Consider the following 16,885-nt stretch of genomic DNA (forward strand, 5'->3'; position numbering starts at 1 on the left):
CACCACATAAGCAAAAAAAAAAAAAAGCCAGAAGTGAGCGCTGTGGCTCAAGTGGTAGAGCACTAGCCTTGAGCTGAAGAGCTGAGGGACAGCGCCCAGGCCCAGAGTTCAGGCCCCATGACCGGACCTCCCCCCCCCCCCAAAAAAAAAAAAACATTCACAGTGCCTCATTTCTAGGTCTGTGAGCTGTAGTTTCATGGAAATGTACATTTGAGTCTGTAGCTATTTAACATGTCATTCAACAAATCTTTTTCCTTGGCAGTTAGTTTTGCTGAAGTAGAGGATTTTGCAACCACCTATGATATGGAGACTTCCATCCTGTTTTGGACATTGGTAGAGTCAGGGAGCTCATTTTTCTTACATAAAATAAGCTTAAAGAAAACAAACTTGGGGGTGGGGAATGGGAGAGAATTTTAATACATTCACCAAATTAAATGAAAGGATAAAACATACTGTAGACACAACTTATAGAATAAAAACAAAATGTGAGGTAGACTGGTGAAATTCACCAAATTTTGGTTAAGAAAATTTTACAGTAGTAAAGGAACAAGGTGCCCCTTTTCTAAGTCATAAGAAGCCGTTGCATAAATTACAGCCCAAACTGATTGACTACAATGATCCTTGCAATTTTTAGTTTACATTCAGTATTAACCTGTGTGAGCTGTCATAGATGCCGAGGTCCAGCAGGCCTGAAGGTAAGTTTGTGTGGCTGAGTGAATCCATTTGCCTTACCTCAGCATCTTAAGGAAAAAGCATAAAACTGAACACTCCCAAGACAAGCATTAAGAAGTCATGGTGTCCTGAACTTGTGCAATTTCATCCTTAAGAGGACATTCCTGAAGGAATTATACTGAGAAGATATTTTTAAAAGATCCAGACTTAGTAAAACAGGCAGGGAGGGGAGGCAGGGAAGGCAGGCAGATCAGTTGAAATTTCTTCATTGTTGGATGATAGTCTTTGGCTTTATTCCGGTATTTTTCTTCTACACTGTTGAATTGAGAAGTATTTACAAGCCATAATCATTTGAGTACTTTCATCTAGCTTTAAAAATGTTCTTTAGATTTTCAGTCATAAAGCCATCTTCCCCAGGTACAAAAATTGTTTTAGAATTATTTCAAGTATTTTATTTGCCCTATGTAGTGTTATTGAAATATTGCACAGACAGTGGGTTTCTTGACATATCATCTGCACCAGGCCCTTTTAACCAGACAGGAGGAAGTGAAGTACATTCATTCTAAAAAAAATTGCGTCAGAACATACCTCTTTGCCAAAAGTTTGTACTAAAGCAATATTTTTTAAATCATACATAAGGCAGGTCTTCTTTGAAGGACAGTTTAAAAATGGGGTTAAAAGGAATTGTTCATTTCAAGATACACTTAAAGCATTACAAGTAGCTATATTAAAACCAAGAGATTTGCAAACCAGTTTCAGTCTAATACATTTCATCATTTCACTAGCTGTAAACTCCGTGTTATCACAAGACAATAAAGCTGATAGGTTAACACTATTTGTTCTAAGTAAATGCAGGCTTAGATAGGCCCTCTGGGGCCTAAAATAGATTCAAGTAAAAGTGACCATTTTAAGTGGGGATAAAGTGATACACATGTGGACTAATGAGAATAATCTGAAAATAAGTGATGAACTTGTAATCTCAGTGTAAACTTCCAATAGACTTGTAAAATACTTTCTGAAACCCTGTTTTTTATTATTTGGTGAGAAATCCATAGAAACTTATGCCTCCTATTGATGTTAGTAAAACACCACCTATAGATTTTAGTGAGTCAAAAAGACTTCATAGAATCTTCCTCATTCCTCGCAAAAAAAAGTGGCTGGGAGAACTAAGAAAAACAGTTCCTTCTCTTTCTATGACTGCTTCAGCAGTCTCCATGTTCTCACTGTAAGGCAGCTTATATTCAGTGTGTCTTTTAGAGGAAATTTTGTTTGAGTTCCTGAAAGAAATGAGCTGATTTGACTCCATAACAGAATCCCAGCCTGACACTACTGATGGCCACTGCTTTCTTTCAACCCAAACAGGGTAGGTGCAGGTTTACTGCAAGTGTGGCTTAATTGGCTCAACTACGTACTCCATTATTTGCACAAGAATAATCACTGTGCCATATAGACATGATGTGCTTAAAGACTGGAGACATTTTTAAAGAATGGGAAATCCATAGGGACTAAGCTGAGAAGCTTCATAAATGCGCACAATGCCTGCCCTGCATTTACTGATTTGTTTGTTCGGTTTAAATAGTAAACTTTTAACTCCTGTGGAAATTTTGCCAAAAGTTTCAATACATATAAGATTATAAATCTTAAACTAACACTGCACAGAGAAAGACAAAACTACTAGTTTTTTTAAATACAAATATCTTCTACATTTTATCATTTCATACCCCTGAGAAATACTGTACCAAAGTACAGATCTGAAGAGAAACTGAGGGTCAGGCCTCTTAACGTTTGTCTTCAGTTAGTTCCACACCAATAGTGTGAGTCTCATTTAACAACATTCAAGCTACCTAATGCTGACAGCTTTTCCTTTAACATAATATAGTAGAAACAAAATCATGCAAACTGTTTGTTCTCCAAAGTCTATCCTCCTTGGGCTCCCATCCTAAGTAATTGCATAACTACCTACTATGCAGTTCACCTGAACTTAAGGTCCCGTAATTGGAACTGAAGAATGATCCCAAAGACAGATCTGAGGAGTTCTTTGGAGAATAGACAAGTATGTTGCACTTTGCTCCACAGTGATTGTACTTTGAAGAAAAGAAATCCCCAGTAATTGTTTCACTCCCATCCCACCTAGGCATCCCTTTGTTATTTTTGGTCTCTTCAAACATTCATACGTGGCGTCCAGTTAGAAAGTAAAGAGGCTTGTCATCACTGCTGTTAGCAGTTTGAAACTCATCCCGGAGACGGAACTGCCACTCGTCCTCTAGCTCTAAGCGGACAATGGTTTGGCGTAAGGAGCTTCGGTCTTGGCAGATGACACACAGGGTAGCACCTTCAGAAATCGAGGCAAAAATGGGGCTTAGGATCAGGGATTAAATGACCCAAAAACTCCCAATATATTCCTAAACACTTCTGAGAACCAACATACAGTAGGTAAATAACTTGTTAGAAATGGGCATTTTAATTTATCTCATAGGTTTACAAGATTTTAAGAGTACGGAGAAAGTGAGGGATCTCAATAGCTCCCTCATGTCATACAGAACCAGTGCTGAAACTAAAGTTAGGTGTTCCTCTAGAACAGTTTCTCAAACTGGGTAATGGCTGGTTGTATAGTTGGCAGGGGGAGTTACTCTGTGAACCACTGTCTACTATATGCTAGCTTTTACCACATCTGTTCTAGGAGGCAGAACACTCCCCATCTCCAGATGAGAACCCACTGCCTTAGCAGTACTATACACATACATTCCCTCCCTCCCTCTCTCCCTCCCTCCCTCCCTGTCCCTCTCCTCCTCTCCCCCCCTCCTCCTTGAACTGACCTCAAGGATCCTTCTGTCAGGATAATACCTGGTACAACTCTGATTTTTCTATTGAGAACCATTCATATACACAATCCAGATACTAAATTTACCTTTTAGGAACTTAAATTTCTTAAGAAGATCAGCACCTACAAAAGAGTCACAGAGGTACAAAAGGAGTCCACTGAAAAATACCCCTTCACAATTGACATTGCTGGAGTGGGGTCTGGAGCTGATGTAGCATATGGCCACCTGAAAGCATCAAGCAGAAATAGGTATAAAAAAGGCAGAAAGCAATCTGCACATTAATCAGTATCTTTCTCTGTATTTATGCTGTAAGGTAAAGCAGCCAAGTCTTCTTTAGCGTGAAATGGATTGGTTATTCAAGTTTATACCTCCCTTTAGTATGACATTTTTCATAAAGGATTTATGATATTAACAAAGGGAGCTCCTCACTTAAGAGTGTACACTTAAAAAAACCACAAAAAGGTATTTAGGAAAGCTTAAATGTATTTAGGAAACCTTATTGATGAGCATATAATAGTAAATGTTAAATAGATGTTAATAGAGTGACTGTGTTGTCCAATATCGAGAGCTTTTGACTCTGAGGAATGGAATTGGTGTTTCTTTCATAGATAACTATTAAAGGGTATTGTTACATCAGATTTTTTTTTTTGGTTCTATTTTATTTTTAGGGTTTTTTTTTTTTTTTTTTGGTTGTGGGGTTTGAACTCTGGGCCTGGGCTCTGTCCCTCAGCTCTTCAGCTCAAGGCGAGTGCTCTACCACTTGAGCCACAGTGCCACTTCCGGTTTTCTAGTGGTTTATTGGAGATAAGAGTCTCACAGACTTTCCTGCCCAGGCTGGCTTTGAACCACGATCCTCAGATCTCAGCCTCCTGAGTAGCCAGGATTATAGGCGTGAGCAACCAGCACCCGGCTTGCCTCAAACTCTTCAGTTGTCCTTTTGCCTTCTGTGTGCTGGGACTGTAGATGTGCACCACCATGCCTGATCATGAAGTGGCTTTAAGTGTTCCTTCTACCTCTAAAAATCTGTAGTGAATGGCCTAGAGTGTAGATTATTGGAACATACGATGGGAATGTAAAATGTTACTGTTAAATTTGGAGACTCAAGTGTTAGACTAGTTTGTGCATAGATATGTGTCAGTGCATGCAAAGAAAAATCTCTGGGGAAAACGTGTGTGTGTGTGTGTGTGTGTGTGTGTGTGTGTAGATAGATAGATAGATAGATAGATAGATAGATAGCACAATGTTTTGTTCCTTGTAGGTGATTTGTCTACCTTTTTTAATTAAAAAAATCCATTAAAATAGCATATGTCACAGAAAATGATGGAATGAAACTCTAAAAATAAACCCACGAAAACATGCACCTCCAAGCCTTGGAGTTGCAACTGAACTAAAACTGGTAAAGTCCACTGGGGCAGTGGGTGGGGGAGGGGATGAGGAGATGGATGTGACAGCTATAAAGGTTTCCCCTGGTAGCTATTTATTCAGCAGTCATTGAGCTAAAAATTGTAGGTACTAAAAGTCATAGGTATTAAAAACACTGTGTCTTTTAAAAAATTTTTTTCTTTTTTTGGTGTGATATTGAGGTCTGAATTTAGGGCTTGTACTTGCTTAGCGGGCACTTTGCCATGCTTGAGCCTACACAGTAATAAGCCTATTTTAGGTGTCCTGACGTAGCTGGATGGTGAGCTTCTGGCACCACACCTATTTTCTTTTCATCAAGGTAAAGTCTAGCCAACTTTTCTCTCTGGGTGGCTTAGAACTTTGATTCTCCCAGCTGGGGTGACATGTGTGCACCACTGGGTATAACTGTTGGTTGAGAAGAAAGAAGGCAGAAGTGATATTGTGGCTCAAGTGCTAGAGCACTAGCCTTGAGCACAGAGAGGCTGAGGGACAGCGCCCAGGCCCTGAGTTCAAGCCCCACAACTGACAAAGAGGAGAGGGCTCCCTGTGTGTGCCCACAGTGGCCTTGAACTGCAGTCTTTGTGGTCTCAGCCTTCAATTAGGACTACAGGTGTGAGCCACCAGCACAGGGATAGAACTCAGCCTTATGGGGAAAATTCACATTGTCTGAACAGTAGAATAGTGGAAACAGCAGCTTCTGCCTAAGGTCATTGGCGTGGGCTTCTCAGACACTTATCTGAGACAAGGTGTAAGTGCTTGCTGGCTCTTTCTGTAGAGGTGAAATCAGTGTTGCCATCAGCTTTTGTTCAGTGACCTTTTGCCTTGTATGACACTGGCTTCCTTTTATCACCAGTTAAGTTTCTAAATCAAACTAAAGTGGGAAGTGGAAGAATATGGGGAAGCATAAGAGTAACCATTCCCATCTTTACCTCTTGTCCAATGTTCAGGTAGCAGTCAATGGCCAGCACAGGACTCTTGAAGTTATGGATGGCTTTGGGGAAGAGTTTATATGAAGCATGCTGAAGGAACTTCTCCAGGAGAAATTGTGCTGGAGCTGCTAGCAGTGTGTGTTCACTGTCAGGAGCACAGATGTACTGAAGGGGCAAGATGGGAGCTAAGCTCTCTGACACCTGAAATCAAAAGAGGAAATGTCCAAGAATAACAGTTGCATCCTGAAAATCTTCACATATAGTAGTTTTATCTAAGAGGACTATGTTCTGAGATCTACAGTTGATACTTGAAATTACTGTTCTATACACACGGTTTAAGTAAATTAGGCACAGTAAGATAAAATTACAGCAGGGTACTGTACAATTATGTGAATATGGTCTCCTAGGTGTCAAGAAACTCATATTTTTAGGCCATGACTGAACTAAAGTTGCAGCTAAAGGGGACTCTACTGCATTCGCAATAGCATAGTGACATGCTATAGTCAAATGTTGGTCATTTTGGGTCCCGATACCCTACCCTAAGCCCCTTTAGGAGTAAACTACAGTAATATTTGACCTATGTTTCAGCAAAGGCATGAAGAGAAAGTAGGCTCTTTTTTTTAGCCAGTCCTGAAGCTTGAACTGAGGGCCTGTATCTTGAGCCTCTCTGTGCTTAAGGCTAGCACTCTATCACTTGAGCCACCACACCACTTCTGGCTTTTCCTGTTTATGTGGTACTGATGAATCGAACCCAGGGCTTCATGCATGCTAGGCAAGCACTCTACCACTGAGCCACATTCCCAGCCTATTATTTATTTATTTATTTTGGGTCCTGTCGTGGGGCCTGAACTCTGGGCCTGGGCGCTGTCCCTCAGCTCTTCAGCTCAAGGCTAATGCTCTACCACTTGAGCCATAACACCACTTCCGGCTTTCTTCTTTTTGCTTATGTGTTGCTGAGGAATCAAACCCAGGGCCTCAGGCATGCATGGCAAGCGCTCTACCACTGAGCCACCTTCCCAGCCCCCCATTTTTTTTTTTAAACATTGCATTGTGAGGTCAATAGAAAGTCTTACTCTAGCTGCTGTTAATCTCATCCCATTCAAATAACTTTTTAAAAAGCAGGAATTTCAGGAGAAAATTTCTAAGCTCCAGAAAATAGTCTATCTACTGTAAGTGATCTATCAGTACTCCCTTGGATGTGGAAGTCACTCTTCATGAGTTGCAGGGGGTGCTATTTCATGTTGTGCCAGACTAGGGCTTGAATTCAGGGCCTGGACACTATCCCTTAGCCTTTTTGTTTAAGGCTGGCCCTCTTCCATTTGAGCCACATCTCTTCGTGGTTTTTTGGTGGTTAATTGGAGATAAGAGTCTCATGAACTTTCCTGCCCAGGCTGGCTTTGAACCATGAGCCTTAGATCTCAACCTCCCAAGTACAGCTAGAATTACAGGCATGAGCCACTGATGTACAGCTTTATAGGTTTTTATACGGTACTATCTTTTAAAAAATCTGACAAAAGGACTAAGCAAGCAGAGGAGCAGTGGTATTGAACTAGGGGCCTTTAGATACGATGCTAAAAGCGCTTCTGAGCTAAATGAACACCTTTTAATATGTTGATTTTGTCATTTATCTCATGTATATCATATGAGTAATATCATAATGTAAAGTCTGCCATCTTGGAACTAGAAGTCTAAACAAATGGTTGAATTGTCAAAACCTGTGTTTTGGCTGTCGGTGAGTTCTGAGTGACAGAAATGAAACTGCACAGTTTTCATTAACTCCTTTAGGTTACTTTCTAATCAAATAGTCCTTAATGTAGTATCTAATAACATATTCACATGAAGTTATACTTATTTTCAAAAGCACAATCAAGCTGATAAAACTTACCATGATCTTTGGTTTAATGATAAAGTCCCTTTGTCCTCCAACCTGAATGTGTTTCTTCATGAGACTGAAGTTATTAAAGCGGCAGATGAGCAAACCACTACTGTTTGTTCTCAGGTTAAAGTCAACATCTTCACAGAAATACCTAAACCATAATCACAATGATAGGTTTCTTCGACTGCTGTTCATTTCTCAACCATGCATAGAAAAACATGGGGCCTATGTGAGTCTAAAAGAAGCGACCTCCTCATGGAGCCAGCCCTTGACACTCACCTGGAAAAACCCCTAACTTGGGCATCACAGCCACTAAAGGAGGAGAAGGTGGGGTGAGCCTGGTCTCAAACCACTGAGTTAAGACATTCCTGTGCAGAAATAGAACTGTACATTCTTATATTCTGATAAGAGTGCAAGATGCTACAGTTTTAAATTGGGGCTACTACAGGACAGAATTTTCTGGGAGATGTTAAAACATGGAAGTGGAAGGAGCAGCTATTGTAAGAGCCACAGGTTGGGACTGACACAAAAGTGACTTTATGATCTCTAACATTTCTTGACTCAGGTTTACCAGGAATGTGGACATAGTTTATTTAGGAGTTAACGTCATACCCATGCTGCCCATCTCTCTCTTCTGCTTTTCCCCTAAAATCCAGACATCTGGGTCTTAACATTGGTGGAACATTCTTGAGGGTGATTAGGGGGTTTGCTATGTATGTTTTGGGGTCCACACACTGATTGAGCAGTTTTTGTGTCTATTTTAGATCTTGTTGAATACAATAGCCAAAATGTGCTTTGCATCTTATCACATCTACTACTAAGGGTCTAGGAAGTGCCTGGCATGGTGGTTCACACCTGTAGTCTTAATATTATGGAGGCTGATACCAGAAGGTCACAAGTTCAAGCTAGCCTGAGGTTACCTTGTGAGACCCTGTCTAGTTGGAAAGGTGAGGGAAGGGGCCTACACTGTGAACTTGAAACCAGTTTTCACATCTTCCGTTAGTATACATAATTAACAGAACTGGGAACCTTTGTGCTTCTAATCTCTGGCTATCTCTGATAACTCCAAAGAATCAGAGACCCAGGAAATAAAAACACTGTCGAGGCTATAGATAGGTCTGTACTGAGTCCAGGATGGCTTATATACAAGGCTTGACTTACCTGTTAAAGTCATACTGCACATTCTGAGTCAAGTCTATGTTGAGGAGAATGAAGTCATGCACATGGCACCTAGAGAACGGGGTCTTTAGGCTTTGAGAAGTCAGCTTGCTGCTCCATTTTTGTATTCCCAGGATTGCGTAGTGGATGATCTTTGGTGTGGCTTCAATATGCTGCAAGACACTCTTCAAGGACACATTCTTACTTGAAACTCCTGCTTCCACTGGCTGGCTATAAAATATACAGTTTATATTAAATGTTAAATATTACCAAACAAGATCATTATGAAGGACCAAGGCTATCCCAGGAATACTGCAAAATATGGGATCCACTGATTTACTTTGTCTTAGTCTGAAACAGAGTAGCATGTAGTGCCCAGTGTTCGTGCTGCCTTTTGGGGCTGGGGTTTATCACCTTGTCCACTGGATTTTTTCTTTTCTCTGCCTTAAACAGGGATGACCAAAGAGGTAACCAGAAGTCAAGCACAAAAGTGCCAGTTCTGGTAGTTATATATAAAAGGATATGTGAAAACTCCACTAGATTCAAGTCATCAGTGAAACAAAGCTAGAAAATTATGTTTGAACAGAGCAGGAATGGGGTGGCTAGTGTTTTAGTGGCACAGTGTTTTGGTCCTACTATGGTGTAGGGCTTTGCAATGTGGTATTTCTTGATCTTTTTAGGGCCTTTGACTACCCCTAAACCATGTGACATACCTAAATATTCTCATCTCCCAGGGTCCCACTGCTTCAGAAGAACCACCACTGCTTTTGTCCCAGCCATAATTTCATAGTGCAGGACTTGGATCATGGTAAAATAACTTCCAGTTTAAAAGCAGAACTAATTCCACAAACCAGTCTCCTGATTCAGATGTCAGAGCCTCATAGTGTCAACAGATAGTTAATGAACACCATAATGCAAAAATGGTCCAGGGTTTCATGGCACACCAGATACCTAAATTTTAAAAAAACCCTAGAGCGGGGCACCGGTGGTTAATGCCTATAATCCTGGCTACTCAAGAGGCTGAGATCTGAGGGTCACAGTTCAAAGCCAGCCTGGGCAGGAAAGTCTATGAGACTCTTAATCTCCAATAAACTACCAGAAAACTAGAAGTGGCGCTGTGGCTCAAGTGGCAGAGCACTCGCCTTGAGCTGAAGAGCTGAGGGACAGCGCCCAGGCCCCGCGTTCAAGACCCACAACAGGAAGGAAAAAAAAATCCCTCAATCATTGCAGAATGTGCTGGTGAAGGTGGTCTCATGGTTGATCTTTCTGTGGAATGCTGTATCCCTTTCTTTTACTTCCAAATAACTGATGCCAAGAAAACCATCCAACCATCCCCTCTAGCAATGTGTATATTCCAGAATTGCTCAGAAGTATCACTACCTGGTTTGCTCCTGAACACTGTGAATGTTCCACAGAACACAGGAGTCATCCATCACAACGATGAAAGGCCAGACACACTGGCGTTTGACTCCCAGCTCCTCCAAGCGGTTTCTCTCCAGTTCTAGGTTGTGATATGACAGCTCCTTAATGAGGAACCTAGCAGCACCTGGAAGGCAGCACAACCACAGCTCCATATCCTTCCCTCAGGCTTGGCCAGTGCCCTCCAACAGTTCATATTCCCTCCATGGGCTTCCTGATTCCATGGGCACCATGCAGGCAGGAGCCAAGTGTTGAGCTGTGGGTCTCTGGACCAGCAGATAAAAGAGTTACTGGGGAAGTCAGTTTAAAACAAAGGTTCCTTGGCCAGGTGCTGGTGGCTCACACCTGTAATCTTAGTTACTCAGGAGACAGATCTGAGGATCTTGGTTCAAAGCTATCCCAGGCAGGAAAGTCTGGAGATTCTAACTCCAATTTACCAGAAAAACAGAAGTGGCGCTGTGGCTTAAAGCAGTAGAGCATTAACCTTGAGTACAAAAGCTCAGAGACAGTGCCCAGTCCCTGAGCTCAAGCCCTGTGACCTACAAAAAATACAGTAAAGATTCCTGGAACCCATTGCTAGAGGCTTACCTGAGTAGGTCTCATGAACTAGAAACATCTTTTATGATCCAAACGTATTCTAAAAAGAACCTAGTTTCCTTAACAAAGGATACCGCAAAAGGAATGTGATAAATGTTCTGTAAAGCATAATGAGCAGCTCTGTGCTAGAAGCAGCCACACGTGTCCCACACCAGGGAGTAGCCAGGGCTACAGTCTACAGTGAGTGGGAATGCTGCTTCTACTCATGTGCTCGCTGCTTTAGATACCTTCTGGAAGCTAGCATCTTCTCTGAAGATGATTTAGCAATATGGCCTTCTTTCCCTAGATGTGCTTTTTTTTTTTTTCAAAAAATAATATAGTAAGCCAATAGATGGGAGACAAGCTTCCTGTGTGGATCCTGATTCCACCAATTTCTAGCCTTGTGACCCCAAACAGATTTACTCTACTGAGCCTTGGCTTTTTCTCCTGTAAGAAGATGATGAATGTCTTCACAGAATTGTATGGTCCCTAACACATGGTGTGTACTTAGGGAGTATCTGTGTAAAATAAGCTATCAGGAATTAGCCAAAAGGTATGAGTGGGCTAGTCTAAAATGAAACAAAACATAGAGTATAATGAAATGAAAAAATCTGAAAACTATTCAATCTGTGGAGGAACCCAAAACATTTTCATTAGATTGAGGGTAATGCTGAGGAAAACCTACCTTTCAAGAGTATGTGTGTAATAGTTTACTTTCTCAACATAATAAGGGTCACATATCAAAGGTTCACAGCTAACATCATCATAGTGGTGAAAAGTGTCTCCTCTAAGATCAGGGCCAAGACAAGATGCTTGCTTTCATCACTTCTATTTAACAGTACTGGAAGTCCTAGCCAGAAAATTTAGGCAAGAGAAAGAAATGAAAGTCATCCAAATTGGAAAAGGAGATTTTCTCAGTTCCCTGACAACATATATGAAGAAAATTCTAAAATCTGGAACTCCGTTGGAACTAATAAATAGACTCAGCAATGCCACAGATAAAAATGTCACCAGCTTCATTTCTAGGCATGTAATGGTTAATCTAAAAAATGAAATTAAAAACTTTCAATTACAGTATAACATCAAAAGGAATAACCGCTGAGGAGGAGGGAAGCATTTGTATAGTGAAAAGTATAGAATGGTGCTGAAGGAAGATAAAGACACCAATACATGAAAGACAATACATGATTATAGTTTGGAAGGCTTTTTGTTGTTAGGGATCCCTATCAAAATCCCAATAACTTTTTGCAAAAATAGGAACAATCTTAACAGTCTTTTCTTGAAAGAGAACAACTTATAGGCAATGATTTTTTTGTTTGTTTATTTTAGATAGTAGGACCAGGAAGAAGATATAGGCCAAGAAATAAAAAGACAAATGGGAAGCTCTTGCACAACAAAAGAGAAACAACCTAGTTAAGAGAGAGCCTAAAGAATCAGACAAAGTATTTCCAAACTATTGGACCAACAGAGGATTGTCTAGAATAGGTATGTATGCAACAAAACTTAAGCTGAATGCCAGAAGCCAGGAAAATCCAATTTTAAAATGAGACACATCTCAGAAAACATTCACTCACAGAGTATTGTGGTGCATATTTGTAATACTATAGCTGATAAAAAAATAGACTGCAAGCTAAAAATCAGAAGAGACAAAAATTGCTTAATATTAATAAAAGGAGTGATCTATAAAGAGAAAGTTATGGTTGCCATTATAGACTCCAACACAATAATAGTGTGAGACTTTAATACTCCACTCCTACCGAAAGATCAAGCTAAAAAAAACCAAGAAACCTTAGAAAGTAAATGACACCATAAACCAAATGGACTTATCTGTAGAGTATTTCACCCAGTTGGTACACAATATACATTCTTCTGAGCCAGCAGCCAAGGAACTTTCTCCAAAAGAGAAACATACAATAAGGCTGAGCAAATACAAGAAAACAATTCCTTATATTCTATCTGAACATAATGGAATTAATAAAAACAGGAAAATATACTACAGAAATATTCAGACAGAGACAGAATAACATGTTGAATGATATGTGGTTCATTGAAGAAATAAAGGGAGAAATTAAGAAGTTCCCATTCAATGCAAAGGAAAACACAGCCTAGCAGAATTTTTGGTGCAACAGCATAGGCTGTGGTGAGATGAAAATTCATAGCTATGAGTGCTTACATTTAAAAAATAGTGCTAAGACGCAACTTGAACATACTAAAAACAGGAACAAACCAAATCCATAACTAATAGGCAGAGAGAAATGAAAGATTAGGGCAGAAAATAGTGAAATAGAAACTGTAGGTCCACACAATGAAACAAAGCTGGTTCTTTGAAAAATAAGATTGATAAGCCTCTAGCTAATTTGACCAAAAGAAGAGAATCAATAAAAATTAGTGAAGAGACAGTCACAACAAATACCAAAGAAAGGATCATGAGGGAATACTTAAAAGGCTATGCGCAAATGAGCTGGAAAATCTAGGAGGAATGGGTACGTTTTAGATATAGTATAGTGGCATATCAAAACTAAATTGAGAGGATTTAAATTAAAATTTCTAGAACTGATAATACCTTTGGAAAGGTAGCAGGATACAAAAGCAATATTCAAAAATCAGCTTTTCTATACAGCATCAACAGGCTGAGAATGAAATCAAGAAAAACATTCACAGGTCTCAAAATACCTAGGTATTAACCAAGAAAGTAAAAGACCTCTGCCCTGAAAACTATAAAACCCCAAAGAAACTGAAGGCATCAGAAGGTGACATTTCATGCTCATAGAGTGGCAGAGTTAATATTGTGAAAATGGCCATAGTATCAAGAGATATTTACAAATTCAGTGGAATACCCATCAACATCCCAATGTGATTCCATACAGAATTACAGAAATCAACCCAAAAGTTAATACACAGGCACACAAGACCTTGAATAAAAGCAGTTCTAAGTAAAACAAATACTACTTGAGGAAATGTCAGAATTTGTTATACTACTGCGCTATAGCAGCATACAGTTTGGTACTGACACAAGAGCAGGTCTGAAAATGGAATGGAGGAAAAGAAATCTTTGCTAGCTATTCATCAGATAAAGGATTAATATCCAAAATAAATAAAAAAACAGCAAGACGACAATCCAATCAATAAATAAATCCAATCATATTTCTCACAAGAAGCAAAACAAATGGCTGTGATTCATGAAGAAATGTTCAGCAATTTAACAAATGTTCCTTAGTCATCAAGACTGTGCAAAATCAAAACCATACATTCATTTTTACTCCAGTCAGATTGGTAGTCATCAAGTAAACAAACATGCTGATGAGAATTCTTAGAAAAATGAACACTCTTATTGGTCTGCACATTTATAAACATGTTAAACAATATGAATCAAACCTAAGGGACTACTTAGGAATGGAAAAAGAGGTGAGTAATTTTGTAATACACTGCTAGATTATATGAACATAAAATCAATGAAAGAAATGTAGAATATAATGAAATGAAAAATCTGAAAACTATTCAGTCTGTGGAAAGTTTTTGATCAATAGGGTTGAGTTGGGCTAACAGGCCGAAGGAGGTTGTATATTGCAAAATATATTATTTGCAACCATAAAAACGAATGATGAAACCTGTTGAAATTGTTTTGGAAAGGGGATCAGAGAGTGATGGAGTTTATAAGATTTACAGTGTATGCCAATCAGTATGTGGAAAGGTAATAATGAGTCCTTCCCCTGTAGAACTAGTGCAAACTAAGAAATAAAAAGACCTCTAATTTAACAGCAGTAATCTAGTGGGAAAAGTGGCCAAAGGACTCTGCAAGGCAGTTTTCTAAAGAAGAAGTACAAATAGCTTAAAAGCACATGAAAAAAATGCTCAACATTACTAATCATTAGGGAGATACAAATCACAATGCAATGAACAGTGAGCTCAGACACTGAAGTTAACTGGAAAACTTCAAAACTATGGAGCAAGATGTACTCAGGATGAAACACTGGTTTCTGTTAGAGGTTTCTTGTCTGTAGCCTATGTCACCCACAGCTGTTAGAAACACTCAAAAACCCCTGTTCCCTAGTGCTCTTTAACATCCTGAGGAAAAAGCAAGAAAGGCTCCACCAGGCATGTTCACTATGGCGTGGTAGTAATGATGCTTGCAGTGTTCTGATTGGCAGAAGCCCCCTAGAAGTTGCCATGAGCTCCTAGAAATGAGGGACACTCCAGACAGGTACAGCACTACCTTCTCTCCTCTCTGCCCAAGAATATTTGCAGTCTACCCTGAGATGCAGCCTAAACTCTTCCAGAACACTCAATAGACCAGTAACTTCCTTAGTTACTAGGTTTCGGAAGTTCACAAATGTGCAAAATTTCAGAAAGTGGGGGTGGGGGTGGGGAATCAAGGAATCAAATTCTGGTCAGGAGGACAGGACAATTTCTAGACGCCACCATGAGGAATTTCATCCCAGGAATGGAACAGCCCTTCCCCTCACCCCAGGGAAGCCCCTTACCCACGCCTGCGTTATTGAACATGCCGGGAAGCACCAGCATGATGTGGTTAGGCCAGTACTTGCGGTACAGTGGCATCTCATACTCTTTGACTACCAGAAGGTGGAGGTGGCTGGTGCCCTCCATGGCGTGGAAAAGATTTAGGAGTCCATGCTCGTGGCGACCACTGGAAGGAGTGAAAATAGGGCTCTTGACTGCATTCAAATTCTGCTGAAAGGAAAACAGAGACCCAAGAAGGAAAATAAAACCTTTAGATCTGAGCAGTTTGGATAAACTGATGCCTGGTAGCCCTTCCATCCAGACACGTCACCCACCTTGTCTGAAACCAGAGGCAGCCTCATGCTCTCCAGGTGTTTGCCCTGCTTGCTGAAGACAAAATGACTCTCTTTGGACTTGGGAATGATGAAATAGAGCTGAACTTCTTCTCCCAGCATAGAGGAAGAAAATGTGAACGCATGAAGGGTGGAGTCAGACATCTAAGTTTGCAAAAAAGAAAGGGGGTGTAAGCACATGATTTCTAGACTACTTGTTTTGGCTGTTATTGGGAGGCAAACTGATGTGAGTTTAAAAGAACAACCTGGTCGTCAGACCTCTGGTTACCAGCAGCAACATGCAAATGATTTGGAATGCAATCAATTCGAGTTGAGCAGCTGCCACTGGGAACTAGGTGGGAACCAAGCATCTGGCTCCTACACAGTCCTTCCAAGCGTGGAGAGGTACAGATTGCTGGCACTGTCTGTTCCTCATTCTTACAGTCCTTGTAGGCACACATTTCCCAAGGGCCCACCATGCCTTGGGGAGCTACAGTTTTGCATTACATGAGTCAGATCAAAGGAACTGAGTTTGAAAGCTAATGCTTTTTGAATAAAATAGTAGGAGTAACGTCATTAAAATTCCTCAGTGGCCCTATCTTTGCTGGCTGCAGTGGAAAGTGGAGAGTAAGCAGTCATTAGCCCAGAACTCTGGCTTTGGGGAGAGATCATTTGATCTATTGAAGCCAAATATAAATCTAACCTATTTTTAAAGGTGCTAGGACACTCCCAAGCTCTCAGGAACTCAAACTTTCTCTCTCTCTTTCTCTTTTGTCAGTCATGGGGCTTGAACTCTGGGTCTGGGCACTGTTCCTTTAGCTAGGATTACAGGGATGCGTCACCAACGCCCGGCTTTGAACAGGGTTTTTAATTCTAAAATGTTCTAGACACAATGATTTATATACTCAGGAACACTTGAATCTTCTGTATCTTGTAAAGCATTATGAACCAATTTCAGAGCAACCTTTCAAGAAAAAAATTTTAAAAAGAAAAAGATATTTAAAAGGGTATAAAAAGGCACTGGTTGCTCACGCCTATAATCCTAGCTACTCAGGATCTGAGGATTGCAGTTCAAAGCCAGCCCGGACAGAAAAGTCTGTGAAACTCTTATCTCCAGTTAACCACCAGAAAAAATTAAACACCTGAAGTGGCACTGTGGCTCCAGTGGTAGAGCGCTAGCCTTGAGCTGAAGAGCTGAGGGACAACGCCCAGGCCCAGAGTTCAAGCCCCACAACCGACAAA

General features: G+C 40.4%; 1 protein-coding gene across 1 annotated transcript in view; it reads right to left on the reverse strand.

The window, feature by feature from the left end:
* Positions 1–413: 413 nt before the first annotated feature.
* Greb1l (growth regulation by estrogen in breast cancer-like) overlaps positions 414–16,885 on the reverse strand; it is a 130,663-nt gene continuing 114,191 nt past the window's right edge. Inside the window, exons 24-32 of the mRNA XM_013014823.1 lie at positions 15,910–16,133; positions 15,647–15,808; positions 15,335–15,539; positions 10,239–10,404; positions 8,862–9,089; positions 7,710–7,851; positions 5,825–6,025; positions 3,581–3,719; positions 414–3,004 (exon numbers count right to left, since the gene is read on the reverse strand). Coding sequence (XP_012870277.1) covers positions 2,841–3,004; positions 3,581–3,719; positions 5,825–6,025; positions 7,710–7,851; positions 8,862–9,089; positions 10,239–10,404; positions 15,335–15,539; positions 15,647–15,808; positions 15,910–16,133 — 1,631 coding nt within the window. The 3' untranslated portion in view covers positions 414–2,840. The remainder of the gene's footprint in view (positions 3,005–3,580; positions 3,720–5,824; positions 6,026–7,709; positions 7,852–8,861; positions 9,090–10,238; positions 10,405–15,334; positions 15,540–15,646; positions 15,809–15,909; positions 16,134–16,885) is intronic.

This window comes from Dipodomys ordii, unplaced genomic scaffold, assembly GCF_000151885.1.
Source record: "Dipodomys ordii isolate 6190 unplaced genomic scaffold, Dord_2.0 Scaffold25, whole genome shotgun sequence".
Taxonomy (NCBI): Eukaryota; Metazoa; Chordata; class Mammalia; order Rodentia; family Heteromyidae; genus Dipodomys; species Dipodomys ordii.